The 27,071-nt window shown below is 37.7% G+C and overlaps 1 protein-coding gene across 4 annotated transcripts in view; it reads left to right on the top strand.

The window, feature by feature from the left end:
• The window catches only part of FAM135B (family with sequence similarity 135 member B), a 252,370-nt gene that overhangs the window by 200,515 nt on the left and 24,784 nt on the right, over positions 1-27,071 (top strand). For all 4 annotated transcript variants that reach the window (XM_069854704.1, XM_069854703.1, XM_069854702.1 and 1 more), the window contains 2 exons: positions 22,278-22,431; positions 25,088-25,137. In XM_069854704.1, the coding sequence (XP_069710805.1) occupies positions 22,278-22,431; positions 25,088-25,137 (204 nt within the window). The remainder of the gene's footprint in view (positions 1-22,277; positions 22,432-25,087; positions 25,138-27,071) is intronic.

Raw genomic sequence — 27,071 nt, 5'->3', positions numbered from 1 at the left:
CAAAAGTAAACTTTGTCATCAAAAGTGTCAACGTACTTAGTAGATGGGCTAGTGACTTGGTGTATTTGGTCTATATGACAGGGCTTTGGTAGATGAGGGGGATGGGAGGAGAGTTAGCTGCTGTGAAAAGGCACCAGAAGATGCCCCCATGTCAGACAGAGCCTGTTTCAATCACCTCAAAGATGTATTCACCACTGGCCAAGGTAAGCCCATCAGTGACACTGGTAGCACCTCTGTGGGAACAAAAGCAATGACACCAAGCTGAGTGGTGCAGTTGCCACAGCAGAAGGACAGGGTGTCCTCCAGAGGGACCTGCAAAGGCTGGAGAAGTGGGCTTGTGTGAACCTCAAGAGGTTCAACAAGGCCAAGTGCAAGGCCCTACACCTGAGTTGGGGCAATCCCTGTTTTCAATACAGGATACGGGATGACGTGATTGAGAGCAGCCCTGCAGAGAAGAACTTGAGGGTGCTCGTTGATGAGAAGCTCGACATGAGCCAGCAATGCATGCTTGCAGCCCAGAAGATCAACAGTATCCTGGGCTGCATCAAAAGAAGTGTGGCCAGCAGGGTGAGGGAAGTGATTCTGCCCCTCTATTCCACTCTTGATGACCTCATCTGGAGTATTGTGTTGAGCTCTGGAATCCTCAATGTAAGAAGGATGTGGAACTGTTTGAATAAGTGCAGAGGAGGGCCAAAAAATGATCAGAGGACTCAAGAACCTCCCATATGTGGACAGGATGAGAGAGTTGGGGTTGTTCAGCCTGAAGAAGGGAAGACTCCAAGAAGACCTTATAGCAACCTGCCAGTACCTGAAGGATGCTACAAGAAAGCTGGACAGAGAATTTTTTCAAAGGCCTGTAGTGATAGGACAAGGAGGAATGGCTATAAATAGGAAGGGGCTGGAGAACAAGTCTTGCAAGGAGCAGCTGAGGGAACTGGGGTTATTTAGCCTTGAGAAGAGGAGGCTGAGGGGAGACCTTATTGCTGTTTACAACTACCTGAAAGGAAGCTGTAGAGAGGAGGGTGCTGGCCTCTTCTCCAAAGTGACAGGTGATAGGACAAGGGGCAATGGCCTCAAGCTGCTCTAGAGGAGGTTCAGACTGGATAGTAGGAAAAAAATTTCACTGAAAGGGTCATCAGGCACTGGAACAGGCTGCCTTGGAGGTATTTAAAAGCTGGGTAGACAAGGTGCTCAGAGACATGGGTTAGTGGTTAATAGGAATGGTTGGACTCGATGATCCAAGAAGTCTTTTCCAACCTCGTGATTCTATAACTCTATGAAATTGCAGAGGGGCAAATTTAGACTAGACATATTGAGGAAATTCTTCACAATGAGGGTAATGAGACACGATCAGGTTGCCCAGGGAAGTTGTGGATCCCCAGCCCTGGAAGTGTTCAAGTCCAGGTTGGATGGTGCCTTGAGCAGCCTGAGGTAGTGGGACATGTCCCTGCCCGTGGCAGGGGGATTGGAATTAGATCTTTAAGGTCTCTTCCAACACAAACTATTCTATGATTCTATGATATTTAAGAAAGGGTAAAGAAATGCTGTGCAGCAGCTGTGAGAGAGTGAGAAAATGTGAGAGAAATAACAATGGAGACACAAATTTCAAGGAAGATGGAAGAGAGGAGGTGCTGCAGATGCCAGAGCAGAGAGTGCCCTTCAGCTTTTAGTGAAGACCATGGTGACATAGGTTGTCACACTACAGCTCACAGAGGACCCCATACTGGACCAGATGGCTGTGCCCTAAAGGAAGGTGCTTTTAGATTATTCTTATTTCTAATTCTACTTTGCTTAATTGGTAATAAGTTAAATTAATTTCCCCAAGTGGAGTCTGTATTAGCCATGACGGTAATTGGTAAATGGCCTCCCTGTCCCTATCATGACCCATGAACTTCTGGTTGTATTTTTCTCTGTCTGTACTCTTAAGGAAGGCGGGGTGAGTGCTAGAGTGGCTTGGTGGTTACCTGGCTGCCAGCCAAGGTCAAGAACTATGGTTCAGACAAGATTGGAAAAAATAGCTTTAGTAGAATAGTGGCTGGATTTACAATAGTGGTAAGCTCTCAGGAATGCCTGAATTGTGCTGGAGTCTGTTGTTAATACTACTAAGTCATGTGTTCCACACATCTCTTGAATACAAAATGGAGGACTTCTATTTTGACAAGTAATTTCTAGTTCATAGATCCCATTTTACCTCTTTCTTCCTCATAAAACGTGAGTGCATCGAAGAGCTTATTTTCTTTTCAGGCCCATAGAATGACTGTGAAAGTCCTCATCTGGTTTATGTGGTTGATTTTCTTTGTCCTTACTGAAAATGCAAGTGATTGCCTTCGTTTCTAAAGAAAGTCCATCACAACCATCTGCTCATCTTGCCATTTCCTGAACTAATCTTCTGATTTGGACTGCTTAGGTGCCACTGGTTAATGATAGATCCTGAAGGCTCCTTGTTCTGTACTTCTGACTTCTCAGTGCAGAGACTAATTAAATATCAGCAGCTTTTGGCTGTACGTGTTCATTTTCCCTAGTGACTTCTGAGCACCACTGACAGTTCCCTCATCTCCTGGCTTAGCAGAGTAGTTATAATAATTAATCCTATTAAAACCTTGGTGATCTTTTTTGTCTACCACTCTCTTCCCAGTCATCTACCCCAAAAAACAAGGAATTTTCCCTTTCTCCGCTCCTCTTTCCCTCCCTCTCTAATATTTTCTCTCTGTCTGTGCTACATTTCTCCTTTCAAGCACAATTAAGACAACAAAGATATTTCTTATTGAAATAAGATTTTTTTTGGTGTCAGATAAAAATGGAGGAAGATGCCTTTGTGGTCAAAAAACTAGTGGAGAACAACCTACAGAGTGAGGAAACGTGTTCATACTTCCTCAGGCTCTCTTCGGCAATAACCTATGCTCACAGGGAATATATATCACAGTAGATTAAAAATATATTCAAAATAGGATCATTTCTAGTGCAGACTTGGGAGGTGTGGTGGGATGAAACACAGTCATGAACTGTGAGTGACTGATTTCCCTCAGGGGCATCCAAATTCCCCTCTGCATCCGCTAAATTGCTGTGAGGAAGTTCAAGGGGGTGTTTTGGATGTTACAAGGTCTGTATCTGGGGGTAACAGTGACTCATGCTTTCAAGTGGTATTAGCAGCCATAAGAGTTGGACACTGAAATAATATCTACAGATCCTACGTCTACAAAAAAAATAAAATGTTCCTAACAGAACTGAAAATTGAATGGTCACTTACACTTCAGCAATTTTATGCCTTACTCTGTACCATACACCTCTTCTGTATCCACTGTTGTCAGGCTATTTTAATGTCTTCGTAATATTGTGCATTACATGCCTGCTGTGTTATAATCAAGTTGAGTCAATGACATACTGGGGGTTATTAATACACTGTAGTCACAGTAATCTTATTTTCATTTGGATAGCAGTTGCACTGCGGATAAATTGACTTCTAAGTAATAAGATTGATTAATCATATGGCTTCCCATTAATAAATCACTGACGTTTGATAAGAATTTTTCGTCTTTCATCTAGCATTGATGCAGCTATCCCAAAAGAAATAAAATTTATGCGTGACACAATGCAAGAACTGGGAGTGTCATTCAAATAAAATTGCATTGAAGACAAGAATTCTTTTCCACAGTTTTCTTATATATTCAGCTTCTCAAGAACAAATGAAAAACCTAGTCTTTTCAAACTAACATTAAAAATATTATACAAAAACATATTTTTATATCATATAGGAGTTGTCTGTGGTTTGATCTTCTCTTGTTCTCTACAGTTATAGCTCTTTGACCACAATATGTCATTTTTCAGCTCTTGATGAAAGAAGGTTGTGTAGCAGAAAACAGCCCATATAGTATTGCCATTGTGGGAATGCCGTGAAATCCCAGTTCAGCTGGGAGAAGAGCAATACATCACTGTAAACTTTATTCCTCTTCAGACATAGGAAGCTTAATGCATAGGAAGCTTAAGGCAGAGATTCCTGTTACCTTTATTCATATTTATTGGCACATTTTTTCTTAGTCAGGGCATATTCTGTGTCCTGACGCCAAAGCAAAATTTTATGAGAAAGACAGAAGGAAAGAGAGAAAGTAAGAGGGGAGGGAAGGGGAAGGCTGAGGGAAAGGGCTGTGGGTGAGGGAAGGGAAGGCAAGGCAGGGTAAGGAAAGGCAAGGCAATGAAAAAAAAGGGTTAGCTTTGGAAAAAAAAAAACTTTGCAAATGATTAAAACTGCTGTTTCCTTTTAAAGAAAGGATAATGTGTATTTTTCTCTTTTTTTCCCCTTTGAAATTAGGAGAGGTTCTCTTTGTCATTCTAGAACAAAAGGGACCTGATATTTTTAGAGGGCTGTAAGGTTGCCAAGCCTTTATTATTTTTATTTCTTTTTCTAAACTCTGTACCAACGGAGTTGTTCAGCAAACAATAAGTGATAATTTACAAACTTAAAGGACAATTAATATTCTGAATTTATTAATTTAGAACTGCAGTATGTAAGATAGTTGGTATATACTATTTAATGTTTTTAAAAAAATCTGTTTTTAAAAGACCCAAGTATTTAAAATAGCTTTTACTGATGATTACTCCATATAAGCATTCCAGACTGCAGAAGTGTATTTGCATAAGAATTTAATCTGGAATTGTTAATTTTACGTGGAAACAGCTTTTTTTTTTTTTTGCCTCTGACTTCTCTGCTTTGGTGTGAACATGGTATGGAAAATACATCCTTCATGTGTTAGATTGTGTTTGTAATGGGTGGTTTTAAAGGACCATGATTCTTTCAGTGTCTTGCTTATGCAAATTGTGATTAATTGTGACTGGGACTCCAGCAGATGTCCAGAGCATAATTATTCTGAAATAGTAAGAAAGGTGATATACTGCTCTTCACAAGGTATACTGACAAGTATCTTTAATCAGTGTGTTCAGGGCACAATTTGTGATAATTACTGATGAAGTCTTTAATCATTTGTTGCCTGAAGATAAATGGCTGATCTTTAGAAAGAACTAAATGATTTCCTAGTTGCAGCAGAAAACATAGTAACTAATTATGTGACAATAACTGGTTTCTTTAATCATTGACATATTTCTTTTCTGTGGCTCTTACTTTTTGATCTGGCATATACAGGGTACAGCACAGCAATGATCTGCATTATGATAAGGTTCAAAGGTGAGATTAACTTGTTACTAGACCTACAAAAAGATCTTGAAAAAGGTCTGCAATCTTTTCACTGAAGGTGTTCAATGAAAAAGTCATGAAATCATCTGGAGATTCATGCAAGACTCCAGACAGGATAGTAATGTAATCTCTTTCTGGAGAAAATCTTCAGTAATTGCAGATGTTGGGATGATGATTGGTTCCCATTGAAAAGAAATAAATTTGCATAGGAAATTTTACTTTTCATAACTTATCTTTCATATTTTCTGTAATGCTTAGGCATTGTTGCATTCTCTCTTGAAATCTCTCTGCTTGTCTGTATACCAGTGCGAAAAAAGTCAATCATGTCTAGACGTATATAACATAAAAGAAGTTTTTTATGGCTAATTTGTAGTTCTTGTGAATAGAGCAGTAAAAGGCAGACCTATTGTGGAGAAGTTACTTCTCTTTCGCAGATACTATTACAGTTATGTAAGGTCTGACTCAAAAAAATCTGAAGACTAACCCCATAGCTTGGGAACCAAGAGTGGGATGGGAGAGACAAAGAGACATTTGTAGAACATGTTCTAACCTGTCACAGTGAGACAAAGCTCAGTATGAGTGGTGATGTGATGAGTATCCTCATCAGAAAATGTTGGTGTCCAAGAGAGAACAGCGCACTCACATCAAATTTCTTGTGGAATTGAAGAAATCCATGACTGAAACTTTGATATTATTGACTGAGGCTTAGAGTGAGCAGATCCCAAAGATCAAGTCAGTGCTCCAAGGAACCCATTTTTTTGTCAATAGAAGACGTGAAACAAAACTGACTAAGATCATCAAGAGCTTTTCAGAAAATTATATACGGAATTGCTTTGAGCATTGGCAGTGTTGTATGCAGCTGTATGTCAACTCAGAAGGGAACTATTTTGATGGTGATCATAGTTAATTTTCTTAATTTGTTAAATAAAAAGATTTAAAGGCATAGTCTCATAGGATTTTGTGGTTTGGTGGTTTTTTTTTTTTGTGTGTGTGTGTGTGTTGGGCATTATATACTGAAGAACTTGTTTGGCTCCCATCACTATAATTTCTCATTTTGGGTCTGAAAAGTCATTCACTTGACATTCTTTCCATTAAAGTTCTCCCTTTCTACAGATTCCTGCACTGACTTTTGAGGAAATTTATAACAAGGACCTTGGGAACAATGCTTTTTAGTTTTGTTCCCTGAAATGGAGTGCACAAGCAGCAGAAATAGCCTTTCTACTTTTCACTTTAAGAAGTGGACTTGGTTGTTCTCTACCTTTTGATAGAGTGCTCTATTATTCAGTTTTTCTTTCCTCTCAGTACTTTTTTTTTCCCGGCAGTAACTTATTGAAAAATTATCTTCATATACCCTAAAAAACACGACAATAATTCCCACTGACTTATGATGATAGAGTTCTTGAAAGGAGACCTAACCAACTTCTACAGCTTCCAAGCTGGCAGCCTTTCCAACACAAGCATAGACGCCAACAACAGCAGAGTCAAGATCTATCATTTGGAAGCTAATTCTTTGTTATTGGCAAGTGTCCCAAATGGCAGCTCAAGACTGAGGAAAGAGAAAGGAGATTCCCTCTTTTTCCAAACACTTTGTCTTGTTTTGTGAAAACAGACCTTCAAGCGACAACAAGAGCCTATACTTCTGTTCAAAGCCATCAGTCAAGTCACAATGAACCAAGAATTAGTCTCACAGCTAATATGAATTATAACTTTTGGTGTGGTGCTTAAGAGGAACACTTAAAAGTGTTCCTGGCATATCACCTTGTGCAGAAATGATTGCCCCAGCTTCAATGATGTAATGAATTCTCTGAGGATCAGACAAGTTTCAGCAGTCTGACAGGCAGAAAAAGAATGGGCTAAGAGAATGAAGATGGGTCAGTGTATTATGATTTTCAAAAGTACTGTCAATCAGAGGTAAATAACATCAGGCAAAAGTTTAGCAAATAGAGATAAAGCATTTCTTGAAGCTTCATGCTAAGTTAAGAATAATTTTAGAAGCTCTTCAATACAAAAATAGCATCTCCTAAAGATGATTTAACTTAATCACATGTTCAGAGTCTGTACTGGAGTGTTTTGATGAATGGAAAAAAAATATCTGGGCAGAATTGGGCAATGCTTCAAGGAAGCTCTTTGCATAACTGAGGAAGGTGTGAATACTCAGACAGTTAGACATATGAGTATTCAGGTAAGAATCTCGGTCTAAAGATATGTTTAGTCAGTCAATATGCTTATGCTTCTTCTTTGACTGGCATAAACCTTGAAAAATCAAGTTTCCGGTCAGCCTGTTTTTACAATTGTGTTTACCTCTACTGTTCTCAGATTCGTAGTGTGGTATTTCGATAGGGAGTGGTGCATTGATGTTTTCTGTGCACTCAGTCATTGTATTATCCCAGGGTAGCTGGACGTGTCAGGAAGTGTGAAGTAGGTGCAGTATTATTCATCTGTAGCTTATGGTTTCCAGTAAGACAGATAAAGACAACAGCCTATTCCTGTTGTTTTGCCTTTGACTCAAGTTCATAGAATCATAAAATGGTTTGAGGTGGAAGGGACCTTTAAAGGCCATCTAGTCCAAGCCCCCTGCAATGAGCAGGGATATCTTCAACTAGACCAGGCTGCTCAAGAGCCCCATCTGACCAGTCCTTGTGTGTTTCCAGGGATGAGGCATCCACCACCCGTATGAGCAATCATTCGTGTGTTTTGCTCTCTCCTTGTAAAAAATGTCTTCCTTATCTCTAGTCTGAATCTACCCTCTTTTAGTTTAAATACACTACCCCTTGTCCTATCATTACAGGTCCTACTGAAAACTCTGTCCTTATCTTTCTCACAAGCCCACTTTAAACATTGAAATGCTGCAATGAGGTCTCCCAAGGTTCTCCCAAACTCTTTCCATGTGCAAGAGAAAGCCATCAAGTCAGTTGAAGGCACAATATATCTGCTTTCTGATGATCCAAACCAAAAGTAATTGTCATTCTACAGGTTTCTGTTAGTTCTTTAAGCGATCTCCATCTCTGTCAGAATTAGGTCTAACTGTTATTCTTAGACAGAGCTGGCTGATGAGAAGCAAGGGCAAAGACCTGAACACATAGGGGGTATCTCTGAAGCAGTGTTAAATCATGATCCTGGGGGTAGTTAACACTGTTTCTGCTCTAAATATTGTGTCTCTTTTGTAAACAAACACAGTCTGCAAGTGTGTTTGCAGCAAGTGAGCTGCAAGTCAAATCTTCTTTTTCCTCTACTAAACACACTAGTGTTTTATTTAAAACTATAAAATGATGGCGTGAAGAATAAATGGTAAGCTACTCATTGCTCATGAAATGTGATTGTCTTTGAGTGTAAATCACTGGAGGGCTGGTATATGTACTATGCATAATACAGGACGTATCCACTGGGCTAGGAAAATGAACTTGTGAAAATTTAATACTTATGCAAATTTATACAGCTCCAACTATTCAAAAGTTGCTCATTTTGTTGAAGTAAATCACAGCAAATTAACATAATTACCTTAAACTAACACACCTAGGAAAGTTTCTGATTAGCCATTGCTTCTGTTTCAGTGTTAAAATAGAAATTGTGGACGCTGAAGGGATAGAAAGGACTCTATATTGTTATATAATTAGTTTTGCAATTTAATGTATGCTTGCATGCATGTCAAAGAGCTATAAATGATTCATTACTTGAGTGTCATAAGTCAAGACTTCAGGAATGCAGCATAATGACAGCATTAGACACTGAGCTGTTCCCTGGCAGGAAAGGCATCTCCCTACATCAAAGAAAACAGACCAGTAATATAGTACCTAGGCTGACGTGGAGCATTTATTGTGCAGAATAATTGCAAGAAGGAAGCTGCCTGTAACTGGGATTGTAAATGATTATTCTGGAGTGCAATTGGTTGAAATAAATTAATATTCCAGTAATAACAGGTTTTGAAACATTGCTAAGAGAAAAAGCCAATGGATCTCATTTGGTCACTTTGAAAACTTGAGTTACCTGAGTGATGGAATTCTCTGAGCCACAAAATTATCTTCAGAAAAATAACTAGGAAAGGAATGGAAACTGATTTGTCTTACTTTGTTTTACAGCAAGCCTCAGAGTAAGGTCTTGCAAGAGATCTTCTGTTAATTATTTTTCACAATAAAAGACTGGAAAAATTCAAGTAACTTGGCAAATAACATATTTAGAATCAACAAAAGGATTTATTTTTTTTCTCTGTTTTATAGACAATGAGATAGCTGCTGCAACACATTGTGAGAAGATGTTTCTGTGAATTTTGTAGGGTTTACCACAACTGTCCAAGTGACAGCAGTTGAGAATTGCTACAATCCTCATTCAGAAAGGATGGCAACTGAGAGAGCTGTGGCATAAACCAGTATCTGGGCCTTCTGAGGAAGAATTTGGCTGAAGGCATGCAATTTCTGAAGTCTTCAGGGCTTAGTTGTGGGTTTTCTTTTCTTTGTCAACGTCTGTATCCTGAATAAGAATTTGATAATTGACTAAGACTGGCTGAAAACCACAAGACTACTTGGACTTTTGTCCTGATCCCCATTGACAGAGTCTGCATAAATCAGTTATCTGAGGAAGATTGAGGAGTCAAGTAGAAAAAGGGAGTATTCAAGAACATTTGCAAATAATAATGATGAAAAATAGTTCTATCAATAGAGACATGATTTCTTCCCACCTGCACATGACTCATTAGAACCTTCTTGGTAACAATGTAGCTGTGTGTGACTGAAAGAAACAATAAAATAAAAAAAAAACCCTGCCTTAGTAACGAAATGTCAGATTGCTTAAAAAAATGAACACATAAAGGTTGAAGCAATTTGTCACTGCCAAATGCAAACTAAATATTTCCACCTTAACCATTGTTTGACAGTGTTGCTAATGTTTAAACTTACAAAGTTGAGGTAGACATCAGAAATAGTGTTATGAACATTCAAATTTTTAACATTTGTGAAGAAAAAGCCAATCATCCACCATGAAGCAACTGTTCTGATTATAGAAATCTTCACTCTGATTTCTGGGTAAAGCTATTAAATAAATAGATTTGGGTGGGTATAGTTGACGCCATATCTTTTCTCTCCTGTTAAACTCTGTGTGATCAAGAACTAAATTGGGAAGCTATTTTCAGTTAACACCTGTTGTAAAAGTCATTTCAGAAGCCAAGCCAATGGGAGAAGAATGACAGGATTCAAAGTGATCTTGACCCCTGCAGAAGTAGTCTGAAAATCAAACAGTGCAATTCATAAACATCCTGTCCATAGGAAGGGATGACAACGTATCACAAATCCCAAGAGGCTCATGTCTCTATACTCCTAATAAAATAATTAAGAAGTCTTCTTGGTTTCTTGATGACACTGTGCCATGTTGCAAGACAGTAGATAAATGTTCCCGAAAGATAATACTGTTTCTAGTGCATGATGCCTCAGTAATGGTCCTCAGATTTCACTTGTAGTAGCAGCAAACTCATTAAATGTCTTTTCTGCAAAATATGAACTGGGAAATCATGTCATGTAAGTCAAACTTTTTTTAAATAATCTTTTTAGTAACTTTTCTGCAGTTTTGTTCTTTACATATTATTTTCTTTGAACAGGAGGATCTGTGTCTTCAACTTTGAATTTTTCCATCTGCACAAATGTAAAACATGCTCATCCAATGATATCTTAGAAGCAAATTCTTTTTCTGCTTCTAAGTCTTACACCTTAGTTTACACTTCTAAGTCAGGAAAGAAAAGATACAGAAACAGAATAGTACTTCTTGGAGTAACCAGCAATCCATTTTCTCCCATTTCTTATTATAAAATACATCTTTTAAAGTAAGAGTCCGATCTTATGTCTCCATCTAATTTCTCCATAGATTAAGCTCTTCATTTGCTCAGCTTATTGGTCATCCATTTGATGTTGTAGACCATTGGTATGCCACTTCCCTAACAAGCAGGAGAGCCCAAATACTGGCGTCAGAGATGGGAAGGTGTGATGAGATTGCTGAGTTTAGTCTACGACATTTGTAGGAAATTGTGAAATATGCATGTACGATAGCATATTGGATTATACTTTCCATAGGAATATCCTCTCTGCAGTTTACTATTCCCTAGGTTAAAAAATTACTATGGCATCTTGTGCTGTGTTAGATGAATCAGTACATGGCAATCTTTCTAGTTTCACAATGTACAGAAGGGTTTATATAACATTTCAATTTGTATTTGTAGTGCATTATGAGGGTGTGCAAGGTCTACTATGGTGCCACAATAATTAGATAACTTACAGAATCACAGAATCACAGAATAACCAGGTTGGAAGAGACCCACTGGATCATCGAGTCCAACCGTTCCTATCAAACACTAAACCATATCCCTCAGCACCTCATCCACCCGTGCCTTAAGCACCTCCAGGGAAGGTGACTCAACGACCTCCCTGGGCAGCCTGTTCCAGTGCCCAATGACCCTTTCTGTAAAGAATTTTTTCCTAATGTCCAGCCTAAATCTCCCCTGGCGGAGCTTGAGGCCATTCCCTCTTGTCCTGGCCCCTGTCACTTGGGAGAAGAGGCCAGCACCCTCCTCTCTACAACCTCCTTTCAGGTAGTTGTAGAGAGCAATGAGGTCACCCCTCAGCCTCCTCTTCTCCAGGCTAAACAACCCCAGCTCTCTCAGCCGCTCCTCATAAGGCCTGTTCTCCAGCCCCTTCACCAGCTTTGTTGCTCTTCTCTGGGCTCGCTCCAGAGCCTCAACATCCTTCTTGTGGTGAGGGGCCCAGAACTGAACACAGGATTCGAGGAGCGGTCTCACCAGTGCCGAGTACAGAGTGAGTTACAATCACTATTAAAAATGTCCTTTTTTAAAAAACAAACAGACAAAAACTAGTATGCTTAATTTCACTCTGAAGAAGGAAATACTTTCTTTTTAGGTTGACCTAGCAGGTTCTTTTTTTCCCAGTTTGAGCACTGATCTGTAAAATCAATTATTCCTATACCTCTAGTCATACGTGAACAGAGATCCAAGCCTGGAGTCTCTTTGTCTCCAGCAGAGCCTGGCATTTCTAAATAGGAAGCTGTGGTCTTTGCTGTGGTTTTTATTAAATAAAGAGCATTTTGGAGTCACCATTTACTCTGGGTCTGTGCATCAGAAAGCAGCACTGAGCCAAGTATTTTGGTGCATGTGATATGATAGAAGTTCATTGTCTTTAATAGCATATTGTGCCGAACTCTATGTGAGAAATGGCATCTGCAAGAGAACTGGTTTTAGTTAATTTGTTTGTCAGGTCCAAACTAGCCCGCATACTCTGGCAAAGTGTCTTCAGTGGACTCTTGTATCAGCCATAGCCATGCCCTCCTTCAGGCAGCACTGTGAGGACAGCACAAGAGGAGTTCTTCATTTCCCTGCACCCCCTCTTCCCTCCAGCTCCTGCTTGTGCTCTCAGGTGGAGGATTTCCAGGCTCACACTAAACCTAGAAAAATGCATGCTCTGGGACTGATTTTCAGCTACTTGTAGCTGTTAATCTTCATGTGTTGTTTTTGTTGCAATTGATAATTCAGTATTTCCAGATAGATGCAAATATAACCCCTCAAATAAAAATCCGATTTCTTGCTCCAAAAGCTGGAGAATTAAAAAAGTAAATTAAATAAGAAACTCTGCTACATCTAAGACGTGAAATGTCATAATTCACTAGGAAAGGACAGTTCAAAACTGTATGAATTACTCTCAATTTATTTTTAGTAAGCACTGCAGTGGAACTTTTATGTACATCTCTGAATTGTCTGCATCCAAATTTTAGTTTAATTTTCCTTCAGACACAGTGTGTGGAAAGCAAGAAGCTTTCCTAGGGAATAAGGCATTATAACATCAACATTTGAAGTAGAAGGAATGAATTATGCTCCAAAAATGCATATTTATCTATACGCTATGAAGGAAGTCCAAGGTGATAAGCTGAGTTGTGCATGTTCACAATCCAAATATAGAAGTTTTACTAGCAACTAATCTCACTATTCTGGTGTGAGGAAACTGGGATATATGTAAGAGTTTTTATTGTTGCCATCTATGTAATTTATTGTAAACTTCTTAAAACTGTTAGGATGCTGTAAAAACCTGGGATGCACTTATTTATTCATTTCTTCATTCATGTATTTAGTATCAGGCATTATACATATGTATATAAAAAAAGCTGGTCTTTATATGTAATTTTAAATGTAATATTTAAAAATATACACAGAAACACCACACACATAGTGTACATCCTGACCTCCTAAAGAAAATAACACAGTGGAGACGTCAGAAATGGCCTTAGTACATTACCCTTTCTGATTAAAAAGAATCCATGCTGCTTACTCACAGATAAGGAAAGCAAATCCACCCCTGTTGCTTTAATCAAATGAGGACCCCTGAGATGAAGAACTACCTTGTCATTACACATCACTGCAGGCAGCAGGCGTAAAACCAGTCAAAGTTTAAAAGGACGCTTGTTAGCATTTTTTTGTCTCTTTCACCTGTGTACACACTCTCACAGAAATAGAAGGAGATAATAGTCAGTGATGTAAGGCAATTGTGCCGTAATGCAATTGTGCCATCAGAAATGGCATTAAGGACCACAGAAAGTACCAAAAATGTTTTGATTCAGTGTTTACATAGCAATATGGAACAATGGAGTCAGCTGGTGCTCTGGCTGGAGTGTAGGTGGCTGTATGCTTTGTAATCATACAGGTTAGCTGCTGGTGGAGGAATCAATGCTATGTGCACAGTTGGACACGCACACACACAAAGAGACTGTGTCTGTAGCTATTTTTATTAAACAAATGAAGAAATCAGCTGTGATTACCTTCAAAACAGTTGCTTATGAGCTGACACACAACTGTGTATGATGCTGCCAGTGCTCAAAGCACATCATTTTCTCAAAGGCTGTTGAGGATCTCCATTGGATTTGCTTTCACATCATGAGTTCCTTTGAGCATGAGTTCAAAAACACATGCACAAAAAATGCACTCTTCACCTTAAGCCTTAGTCAATAACTGAAAACTTTCCATTGTGGATTTCTTCAGTTTCACAAGAACCTTGATGTTAACATGCTGTTTGCTGTTGCACACTGACATTTTCTGAGGGAGGGTAAATGTACGTCTATATTAGGACATGCATCAATTCATACTGAGTGAAGTGATTGAGCTGAGCCTTGTCTCACTGTGACAGATTAGAACATATTCTATAACTATCTCTTTGTCTCTCCCCTCCCACTCTTGGTTCCTGAGCTACAAGGTTAGTCTTATTTTTTTTTTGTCAGACCTTGTACATGTATCTCTGTCTCTTTCTCTGTGTGTACATCTAAGCTGGCCTCTACCTTTTTTGCATAAAAAGATATTTTCAAAGACTTTGAAAATAATCCACTCTTTTTTCCCATAAAATAATTATTCAATGCTGTATCATCTCTGCCAAAGGATACTTCATTGTGCTTTGTGAATGTTCCCTACAAAGGCTCTTAACAATAACAAGATGAAGATATGGATTAATATCTGTCATATTTTATATACATCTAAGAGAGGGAAAGGAAGGTATATGATTTTTCTTATGCCAGATGATTCAGTGCTCTTACTGGAAGAACTATGCCTCCTCTCATACACCTGCTCTAACTTTCATGAAATGTCTTCCTTGGTGTTTAATTTACTGCTATAGAAATCTTTTTATGGCTTTAATTTTCCCTGTGGTGATGGATAACACTAGAGATCATTTTGCGGAAATGTAATTTTATTTTCCTTCTTCCTCAACATCAGAAGACTTGTTTAAGGACTTCTATAGAATACGCTATGTGTCCTTTTAATGTAAAAGCTATCATGATTGTAGAAACCTGTGATGATATATTAGGATTTTTTTCTTTACCTCCAAACAGTCAGTTCAGTTTTCAAAGTGATTTAGGAAAGAGATTTCAGACAAGCTGAGGAGATTTCAGGATTTGATTTTGTTTCTTTTAAGTTTAAATTTAAGAAAACATAAAATATCCCCTAAAATAAAAATCTGGAAAAATTCACAACAAACCAAAATGCCTATGCAAGGAAGAAACTTTTCTGTTTTGTCTTGGACCTTTAAACTGTATGATATACTGTTATCTGAACATGATCTTGATGAAAAAGAAAAAGAAAATAAATTTTATTTGAAATGAATGCTCCAAATTATTTATTCTAAGGTCAGTACGAGACATTAGGAACCTTGGCAGTGTTTTACTATATTTGTCTACTAGAAGCATTTTAAATCAATGTGACTAGGGAAGCATTTTTGTTTTACTAAAGTAGTATTTTTACATGGAAATTTTCCTATCAAATATGTTCTTGGCCAAGTCTTTCTCAGCCACTTGTAGTTAAGAAACATAAAGACTGTGTTTTGAACTGTAACTTACAGTATTGAAATCTTGAGATATAACCATTAGAGCTAACCAAGAAAATTGTCTTCTACTTGTTTAGAAGATGGCTCTCTTTCAAGCCCGATAATTCCTGTTTTTCAAGGGTCTCAAATCAAATACTTTCTTCCTGGTAATTTTAAACAGTGTGAATTGTCACTAAATCAGACTCCAACCTCACATATTTTTTCTAATGCCTTATTGTCCCAGTGGTTTTGACAAAGAAACTCGAACTTGAAGAGTTAATATAACTGTCAAATTCTGTCTTGTATTTATGAAATACCAGCCTATGTTTTCTTATGTAACATATTTAGTGCGAGCTAAAACATAAATAGTCCTATGTATTGTCAATGTCTTTCTTACTACTGTCCTTTAATAACACATTTGATCAGTGTTAATAGTGCCATATGAATCAAAGGTAAATATAATATAGTGATTTTATTTTTCTTTTATTTTAGAGCTTTGGATAATGAACCATTGTATCATACAGCAGACTAGTAAATCAGTACAAGCAAGGCAATTTATTAAGTTGATAGAATATACACATTCAAGTGCATCCTAGTCCAATATATGAGTTTATATAACATGTTTGATTATAGCTTTCACTTTGCTTGATGAAAAGTACTTAATTTTCCCCATTTTCCAAAACTCTTTCTCCTATAAGTATGTTGTTTTCCTGTTAGTGAGCATCAGAGGAACAGAGTTTATAGAAGCTGGATTATGTGGTTATCAGCTATCCCTCAAGAAAGTTCTGTGTTCACATACCTGCTGCTAAAACGTATAAAAGAACAGAGGTGTATTGTTTTTCTGCCAGATAGGATCAAGTTTTGTGTACCATGCGTGTTATATGTGGTCTGTAGTCTTTCTGTTAGACAAATATTTATAGTCCCTTTCCTTATTGCCTGCACATTTTCACCACACCTTTATGCATTTAATATATTGCGGACTTTCTTCTACCTCTCAAAGACAGCTAAATGCAGCCACCATTTAGAAAAATTGCTGGAAGCACTGCCAGAGTGACACATACACAGACAGCATGATTGAATATATATTGTTTGCTGAGTAAAGCAGGCTAAGAAGGGACAATATGTCACTACAGAATGGCATCCACAATTTGACCACTGTGGACTTCCTTGTCTTTGAACCAATAATTTTTCACTCTCTGGCACAGGGACTGAGAAGTTATTTTCTACTTATAAGTAAATTCTTGAGGGGGAGTTGTTTTGATTTGGTTTTTTTCCATAGCTGAATGGAAATGTATACATATATACAGGTATACAAATATACACACTTGTATATACATACAGAATTTTTTACACACACACACATATATATACACACCATATATATTTATTGAAGTACCCTTAGTGAATCAAAATGGAGGACCTTCCCATTTTGTTTTTCTTCAAACATTTTTATTGAAAATACTTTCCTCTAAGTCATCGAGGTTTCTGTGACTTTGGATTTCATGTAATTTCTGTTATATGAACTTCTTTGGGGCTTAGACGATTACTTTCTATGCCTCTTTGGTCTTCTCTCAGAGTTCAGTTTAACATATTTACATGATAACCTCTTTAAGAGAAAAATAATTTTTGACATGCAGCCAATTTCAATAAATGGGGTAACAATTTGTCTTTCTTCCACCAGTGGTATCTTCTGCTTAAGCTGCAGGTTTTCTATTCACTGATTTGAAAAAAGGGATATACCATATCTCTCTCAACATGTATAGTCACATGTGTGCCTTCATATAAAAAGGGAACAACTATGACTCTATTATGGATTTCTCAAGGAGAATAGAAAGCAGGGTTTAAGAAGGGAGAGAAATCAAGAAATGAAAGAACAAATTAGTTGTAGCCATGTAGCCAACTGTCCTGTTCAGGAGATTGGGTTCCCATAAAAGTGTTACCTGATGCAAAGATCCCAATAAATTAGAGCTTTGCTTGTTTAGTTGGTTAGGTTTTTTTTTAACAGACACTTTGTAGCTATAAATGTTTGTGAATTAACAAGCATAAGATAACTGGGATAATATAAGCTGCAAGATACAACTCCTGGATAGCTTTTTTTCTTACTTTAATTATAAAATATATCTCTCTTTGTCATTTTTGTTCTTACACATATGAGGAGTATTCTTCTGCTCCTATGCTTTAGTAACTGTTTAGTAACCAGTAACTGTTATCTTTTTATCCTCTTTCTTTTTTTAAAAAATAATTATAATGAGGTATAAACACTAATGTATTAGTTCGAGTCATAACTATAGTTTCATTTCCAATCACTTAATAACAGGAAATTTCTTATCTTATAGAACAATCTCCAAAGTAGAGATGAAGAATCTCCTTGGTCAAGGAGTTTGAAGCTAGAATAAAATTTATGTATTAGATGGCTATGTGAGCTGAATACAGGCAGAGCTCAGGAAAACCCACAAACACACAGATAAAATGAAAAGAATAAATATATTTCCATTATGAGGCAACTCTAAACAACACACAGGAAGAGGAAATGCAAATGGAAATGCAGGCACCACAGAGCTCAGTATTTGCTCATGATCTGGTGCAATTCTGAAACAGGACTCAGATGGAGGAAATGCAAGTGGCAATACAAGCACCTTGGAGATCTTTCCTTGCTAGAGAAAGTGTGTGTGTAGCCCGCTATTTTGCCTGTTTTTATCAGAGGAAAGAAAAGTAGTTTTCCACTGTGCTGTGATCTTTCTCACAGCAGGGCTGGAATCTCGACTATGTTTTCTTGGATGGACCTGTGTTTTATATGTCTATGTTACCTAAACACAAAAGGTTCTGTTTATTAAGCACTGAAGACTAGACAACGATTAGCTTGGCTTATGTGTTTTCCTACATCACAACTGCAAGGTCACTTAAGCATGTTTATAGTTCCTCCTTGTGATCTTCTGTTGCATTTCCACGGTGACTACTACAGGCATGCAGATGAATGGGCAGATACCGTGCTCTCAGATGCATTCATCTTGGAAAGCTGAGATTATTCCTCTGTTTCAAGAAGTTCTCTAGATCTTCATCAGAAGTAGGCATAGTGGGATAGTTCTGTCTGCTAACATAATACTTCTGGAGACTGTAAAACTTTTCTATTTAGTCTGGAATGGCTTCTTAGTATCTTAAAATTCTTGACAAGTAATATGAATTTGAATGTGAATTGTGAAATGATGCTTCAAATTAGATTAAACATAAAGGATCTAATTTACCAACTGTTAATGCTGTTGTTGAACATTATACATAGTTAGCATAGCTTGTGAAATTACTTTAATAGAAAACAAATACAAGCAACTTAGTCTATATTACAAAGCATAAAATCCAATTGATGCCTTTTGATATTGGATGGATTTAGTACACTGGAAGTGGATATTCAGAAATTGTTCTCTGCATTTGAATAATGAATCGGCATGAGCCTTATTTAATTACAATGTTTGCTATTCTCAAGTAATTTTCTTTTCTCTTGTTATAAAGGAGTACATGTATAAAGTAATACACTCTAATCGTAGGAAAAATCTGTTGACTGAAAAGAGCATTACACAGAGAACCTCTTCATTTAAAATGCTGAGTTATTTGATTCTATTCAACAAGGATATTGTCAAGAATATTTAGTCTATTTAAGGTTGATGATTTTGTAGGCTATTCTGTTTGGCTGTGTTAGTCTACAACAACTTCTACAGGATAGATGGACAAGGGACAGTGATAGTCCGCTGTTGGGATCTAGCTTTGTGAAGCATGGTCAAATCGAACCGAAATCTTTACATTTCCAAACCACTAGGCGTTTATTTTCATTGGCACTCGAGTAGATTTTCTTTATGACTCCTCAGTAAACAGAGAAATGGAAAAAATTAAGGTGATATGTACATGATTCTTCATGATACCTTGCAAACATGCCATAAGTGATATATCCTTTTTGATATAATGTGTCAGGTTCATTTGACACTTAGGAAAATTAGTTAGCCATCAGTGTGTGCTTGCAGCCTAGAAGGCCGACCATATCCTGGGCTGCATCAACGGAAGCGTGGCCAGCAGGTCGAGGGAAGTGATTCTGCCCCTCTATTCCTCTCTTGTGAGACCTCATCTGGAGTATTGTGTCCATTTCTGGAATCCTCAACATAGGAAGTATATGGAAATGTTGGGTCGGGTCCAGAGGAGGGCTACAAAGCTGATCCAAGGGCTGGAGCATGTTCCATATGAGGACAGGCTGAGAGAGTTGGGATTGCTCAGTCTGGAGAAGAGAAGGCTCCAAGGAGATCTTATAGCAACCTTCCAGTACCTGAAAGGGGCCTGCAGGAAAGCTGGAATTATTCATAAAGGCTTGTGGTGATAGGATGAGGGGGAATGGGTATAAACTGGAGAGGGTGAGATTTAGACTAGACATTAAGAAGAATTTCTTCACCATGAGAATGGTGAGACACTAGAACAGGTTGCCAAGGGAAGTTGTGGATGTCCCATCCCTGGAGATGTTCAAGGCCAGGTTGGATGGGGCCTTGGGTAACCTGATCTAGTGGGATGTCCCTGTCCATGGCAGTGGGTTTGGAACTAGATGATCTTTTAGGTCACTTCCAATCCAAACTATTCTATGATTCTAGTTTGGGGAGCAAAACAAAAGAGCATTTACTACAGGAGATTAGACAAAGCACAATCTTATCATCCTTCCTGTCTCCAGCTTTTCAAACCTAGCACACAGAGAACTAGTTCAGCCTCCAAAGTTGGTAAAACTTTTCCTTCTCTTGAGGTTGCTAGTTGTAGGTTTAGTATGTCTACCTTTCTACTGATAACTTGCACAACTTAAAAAGGAATCTCATTGCTGACTTCATCAGATAGGAGCTGGAATATAAACTCATTTGGCAGTTGATGGGAGAACTTTATTTTGTTTTTCATCTAGGATCAATATAGCTGATGTTTTTTTCAGATATCACAGAAAAAGAAAAATCTTGAAGCAAATCATTGTAGAGTCTCCAGTTATCAACACAAATTGCCGTTGTTTGCAGCTTTCCTGACTGCCTCCTTTTATATCATGTCTTGGCTTTCTTGATCTATTTTGCCTCTGATTATATTGCATAATGGAAGTCCTACTTCTCTCTGGTGCCAGTAGTATTAGCTTCAGTATTGTCATCCATTTTTGGTATTAGAGTACCTTTAGGTGGTTAAGTCTTGAAGTAAACATTTGTAAGGCATTCATTTGCTTCTAGCACTTACAGATATAGAAAAGAGCAAAAGCCAGAGATACTGTCTACTGTTACAGAGTGAGTCTCAGAAAAGGAAATCAGTGCAGATGCATTTAACAACTAATGTAGAAAAATCTGTCTATATTCAAACCAATGAGATTGAAATAACAACACACCAAAGGAATTATCTCAAAAGGTTATGAGAATCTTTACAAAGGAAACGAACATGTACTTTTGCTATGGATATTATAAAGCCAGGGCAGCCATCATGCTCTGTGCAAGCTGGGATTATCAGCTTCAATTTAAACTTTTGTTTTAACAGGATTTTTGTCTTTACCAGAAGAAAACCTGTATCTGTCCTGCTAATATAAGAAACCCAGAGACCTGAGCACATTGTAGCTGTTCAGTGGGTCAAAGCCACTGATTTTCCTGACTGCTAGTTTTATGACCTTGTTTTTCCTTAGAATAAATTGTATCATGTTTGTTACTGAACTTGATTTGTTAGTATTATAGTCTGAAACCCTGTTTCGGGCTATAACATTGGATATAGAGGACCACTTAAATAAGTGCACAGAAGATGATGAAATTAAAATGGCCAATGTAGAAGGTTTTCAGTCTCCAGGTCACTCCAAAGGAAGATATTTTCTGAAATTTCTCATCTTACTGAACAGTGACAGATAAACTGATTTAGCTGCAGCGGTTTATAATGTCATCATCTGAAAGATACCTGCCCTGTTAGGGTCCCTGCAGATGAGGGTGCACAGACCTTAGTTCATATTAGCTTAAACTGTCCCTGAAGTAGCTTTAATAATCACTTTTATGTCCTAGTCTGCATCCTGTATGTGTGTGACAACTTTCAGAGGAGAGAGTCCTGTGAGAGCAGTAATGTCTTTAAGTCACTAAAGGACAAGAGATTTGAGGCTTGACGTCTTTTTTCTACCACACTAAATTTCCACCTTGACAATATGAATTTTCATATTAGGATGGATGCTCCCATTAAAAAACAGGGGTTCTAAGGCATTTGCCATTTAATAGAATTTCATAAAAATGTATTAGCTTAATGGCCTCTTAGTCATGCACGGCACGGCCTGGACAGTGCCTGTTTGGCACTGCCTTAAATTGCATTTGTGCAATCATTCCTCCCATACAGTGGTATTCTCAAAGAACAGCACTTTTCTTGGGCATAGATATTCCTCCCAGAGAGCTGGGATGGGAAGATAAAGGAAATCTGGGAGCAATTTTTTTTCAGCCCTCTATGCATACATGTATATCATGCCTATCTTACAGGAATCTGGAAAAAGTTCATGTTTCAATGGACAGCAGTACCCGAGGAAAATTGACTCTTCTGTTGTGATTGTACTCAGTGTTCCTGATTCTGTCTATGTACAGGGTAGAACATGTAGTCAATTGGCCTAAATTTCTTTCATAATTAATGGGAAGAAGTGGCCATAGCTCAATTCCTTGGTTTTGTATGCCAGCTTTATGATGAAAACAGTCATCATCCAGCAACATGCTTTTCTTTATTGGTTCTCATATCTCAACAGAGATACTTTTGTTACACAGGGCAGCTTTTATGTCCCATCTGAAAACTGCATGCAGCATGCATACAAATGGCATAAGGACCTCTGTCTTCTGCTCCTCAATGCTCAAAAAGGACTTCATATGTACTATACCCTAATAATGAAGGAGATTCCTGATTTACCACAGCTGAAGTTGGGTAAGTGAACAGACATTTAAAATTACTCAATATTATATAGTCCTGCATTTTTGATACACATTGTAGTACCAAAATTCTTGGGCTGTTCAGAGATTTTAGAGGATTTTTTTCCCTGTTTTCTGATTAGTGCTTATTTTGGTACACTGCTAAGGATGACTGCATTCTCAGCTTATGTAAATCCTTTTGTAGGAACTGGAGGTGGCCTGATGTGTAGAGGGGTAAAATGTTTTATTAGACATCTCAACATATTTGCTTTTCAGTGATTTTGGACCCTAGTTGCTTTTTGAAGACTTGAACTTCCAGTGCTGAATTGCCATGAAATCCAGGGAAAACTCTAGCATATAGTTATTCTCTTGAGCAAAATTGTTTTTAAAAACTGAAAAGTTTGAATGGTGATATGAGTGTTTTTGAAACATACTCCTTCATTTAATATTTGCAGTTCATTTCTTCCTCACAAATTTCAAAATTACAATTTGCTCTTTAAAAAGATTCTACTTTTCTCCCTAATTCAATTTTTTAATAGATTTTCTGGTTTTGGCAGAATTTTTTGGCTGGTCCAGCCTTTTAGGTTCAATGTGCAGGTGCTGACTAGCTGGATTTGTGGAGTTCTGTAATTTGTGTTTAGTCATCTTTATAAACACAATATGAGCTCCTGTGAAAATGAGACACATCCCTGAGTAATTCCTGCTCTCCTACTTGTTTCTTTGAATTCAAGGAATATGGCCCATGATTTCAGATCTGTGTTTTATGTCTTTCTACTTCTGCATACAAGTTTTGAAGTTACCAGTTTGTTATACTGCAGATACACTTATATTAGGAGAATCAATTGCATTGGCCAGTCGATTTGAAAAGGGAGCAAAAAATATTTTCCACTTTCACTCTATAGTGCTTATATACAAGAACTGTTGACATAATGTATTATGCTTTACAGACTTGCAGGCTTGATAGCTTTTCTACTTCATGTCTTGTTTCCCAATATATACTTCCTTTCAAGACAGGCTAAAAGTCCTAGGGTGAGAAGAGCACATACTGTGTTATTCAATCCAGCTATGAGGAAAAAAAAAAAAAAAAGCAGCATTTTTATTTACAACTCATGAGCTCTCAGATAGAACTCAACATGCAGCAAAACTCATGCTTCAGGCATACTGGTTATCAGACACATGTAATAGATGTCTCACCTGGACAGGCTTACAGGTTGGGAAATGGCAGAGTTATGTATGGCTGGTTGACCACAATTCTAGAACTACCCTAGCACACACTTTGGCTTTTTAAATAAAATTAGCTTGGTTTTCAAATGACTGCTGGTACTGCAGCAGGCACTTAATTTGCAGATGTACTTCTTGTAGCATGTGCAAATTTGATAAATGCAAATGCCCTTTTTAGCCTCTTGAGCAGAGTGTTATTTGCATCATTCTATTCATAGTCTGAAAATCTACTGAAGATTTGGTTTTAAGGTTAATCTGTTGCAAAAGTCATCAAAATCACGGATGTAAAATTCACTGAGTATGATGGATATGAAGCAAATTTTTATATTTCTAACCTTACAATCATTTGGGAGAAACAGGCTTATTTAGGGCAATAAAATTTGTTATCTGACAAGTAGTGCTTTCTACCTTGGGATGCTATAAACTGCACCTTGTACTTGTTCATTTTTCTCTACTGACCAGGGGAGAGAATATCAATGACTCATTCAGTTGTAAACATCTATATTGGTCAAGTTAATCTCATCATAGGTTTCTAAAGATAGTTAAGATAAATCCAAGACTATAAATCTCTGCAGACTTTTTAAATACCTTTTTCTAGCTTCTGAGTAGTATGATAAAGAATAAAAATCCTAGTTTAGACATTAAAAGTGGGAATGATTGTTTTTGAAATTTTACCAGCTGCAGATGGACCTTTTCAAGGTGCTACCTATCTCAATTTGCCCTTTCCCATTCCTTAGTACTATTTAGGAAGAGTCATTTTGTGATTGGGGAGTGGATTGTCCTGGTATTTGCTCTGCTTCGTTTTTCTTTATTGATCCTATTAGAAAGTTTTGGATTACAAAATCAAGCTCACAAAGTTGGAGAGTGGATTTATGCCCTCCTTTGCCTTATACTCTGTGGTGCATTTAAAGAGGAGAGTCCCTGTGCCGGAGGACTACATGAAAGCACTGTTGCTTGCTGTAGAAGTGGAGGGGTACTTCACAATCCACAAGACAGTAAAGAGATGCTTAGTCTTTTACCAGCCAGCTATCTGGTATTATTTGCACAGTCCTATGTAGCACAATTGGAGAATAATTTCTTGCACATTGTTTGCTCAGACTTCACAAGGGTGAGACATTGCATTCAGTTACGGAATTGGCCATCAATAACAAAGGGTAATAAAAAAACTACTTGTAAAAGAAAGGGTAGGCAATGAAAAGTGATATTCCGTTGCCTTTGTCCTGACAACATTCCAGAACTTCTACACATTTAGTGGTCCAGGTTACACAAGCAGAAGTTGTACCTACACCAGTATAAAGTGTGTTGTGGAGTCCCCACGTCCAAACAGAAATTTATCTATTAGGGAAGAATATCAAATTACTTATTTCTCACATGAATAAACATCAGATCATTAACATTTCAAGCCTATTGTTCTCAAACCTGATCCCTTTTTTGTGTGTTTTTTTCCCTAGAGAAACTATCTGTGGAAGAGACGTTATCTCAGCTTTTTACGGAACTGCAGGTATTTTCTTCAATAGAATCTGCCCATGTTTTTTTTGAAGTCCATTTTTCAAGTGCACTGAGACAGTCCAATAGCATATCAGGGTGTGGAGAAAGAGAATGTAGTGCCAGCAGAAGGTTTGTTGAATGTTTTTCTCCCACCAAGAATTTCACATAATTTTGATTAGTCACTTGCAAGATGTTTCTGCCACTTTTAACAAGTCACCAACTGGATTGCTTTAACATCCTTCAGGGAGCCTAGCCCTGAGTACCAGAGTATGCAAAAAAAAAATTATTTAGGGGTAGGTTGCAACTACAGCTTTTGTGTTGACAGGAGAAAAGATACTTTGGCAGGTTGCACAACCACATCTTTCCAAATAAAAATGCCTAAATATGTAGGGAGGCTCATGAGAGGAAGACCGTGATTTTGGCACTAAAGCAACTAAACTACTCTATTGAAATTACTTCTGACATATTTATTTCAAGTGAGACATGGACAATTCATCAAGAGTGTTAGGAAGAAATGCAAGTATCAGTTGATAACCAGGGAAAATGCTTTATAATCAGAGATTTAATGGATTTGATATGCTCAGTTTATTAGCAGAAGGAATAACATAGGGAAGAATGACAAAATAACAATTAATGGAGAGAAGCTGAAGCCAAATAAAGCTGGAATTACATTCTCAGTCCAGTTACAAGTGGTGGGCTATTGTTTGTCAACCCTGGGTGCAAAATATTTGAAATGGCAAATCTCTTAATTTTAAATCGTGACTTGACTACTTTGCAATAAATTTCTTTTCATAAATTTGATTTAGAGAAAAATAAGTTTTTGGGCTCAGTTCTACTAGGTTTAGAAGCTGTAAGGGTACAGGAATCTAGAGAACAGAATCTAGATTCTCCTTTGGTCTTATTTTCTATGAGCCTGGGAAAGTCCAAATTGACCTGGTATATATCAGAAAATGCCAGCATTAATTTCTATGAATCTTCTAATTCCTGCCCAGCCCTTGCTCTCCTAAAAATCTTATTGAGTTGTTTGGCATGACAACCTTACTAAACTCAGACTGTTTTTGTTGTTTAAAAGCTGTTGGAAACAGCATAGAAACAGATAGGTGAACATAATAGCTAGAATAGCTGGTTCTCTGAGGTGTTACAAAACCACTGGTTTTCCTGTAAATCATGAAAAGGTTTGCTTTCACATCCCAGGAAGATAGCTTTCTATCCATCTATGCATAATTTAATGATAAAGGCAGTGAATTTGCAGAGATTCTCAAGATATAAATGTTAATATCTTGTACAGTATTGGTGGGATCTAGGCACAGTATTGAACATCACTGCAGTGTAACAGCTGTAGTAGTATGTACCCTGTATCGTGTACAGATTAGTATTGACAATGCTTTTCCAGTGTTTCGCCTCTAGCTGTACGTCAACTGAAACCACTTCTTTTCAGCAGAACACACAAAACCCAGTCATTTATAAAGGAAGAATATGCTATTAAAACCATACATAGAAAAGCCTGTGAGCTTAGTCTCTGTGTAACCAGAGCCAGGTTCATTTTTAAAATTAAATACAAACAAAAAAGAGTTTGTTTAACCTGCCCTAGCTTTGTATTCAACCCAAAAACATACCTGATACTCCAATGCAGGAGAAAGAGGGGAGGAAATATATTTTTTATTGTGTGATTTGTAACCAAACAAGCAAAAATAACTCCTCAAAACATCCTCTTGATTTGTTTTGCGTGACAGTATTGTTAAAGCCAGACTGCCCTGAGTGGGGCTTGAAAGGTGCAGTCACAGTAAACAGCCCAGCAACACATATGTGGATGGAGTAGACAGATTCACATTTAATGATCATTTTAATTGCTGGGTTTTGTTCCGAGGAATGGAGTCCCTGGATTTTGACCTGCATTGCTAGTGTTGCTAGGGTCTTGTCCTGCATGTGGCAATGCAGTTAGACTCT

The sequence above is a fragment of the Phaenicophaeus curvirostris genome, chromosome 3, assembly GCF_032191515.1.
Source record: "Phaenicophaeus curvirostris isolate KB17595 chromosome 3, BPBGC_Pcur_1.0, whole genome shotgun sequence".
Classification (NCBI taxonomy): Eukaryota; Metazoa; Chordata; class Aves; order Cuculiformes; family Cuculidae; genus Phaenicophaeus; species Phaenicophaeus curvirostris.
This window is presented reverse-complemented; position numbering and strand designations above follow the sequence as displayed.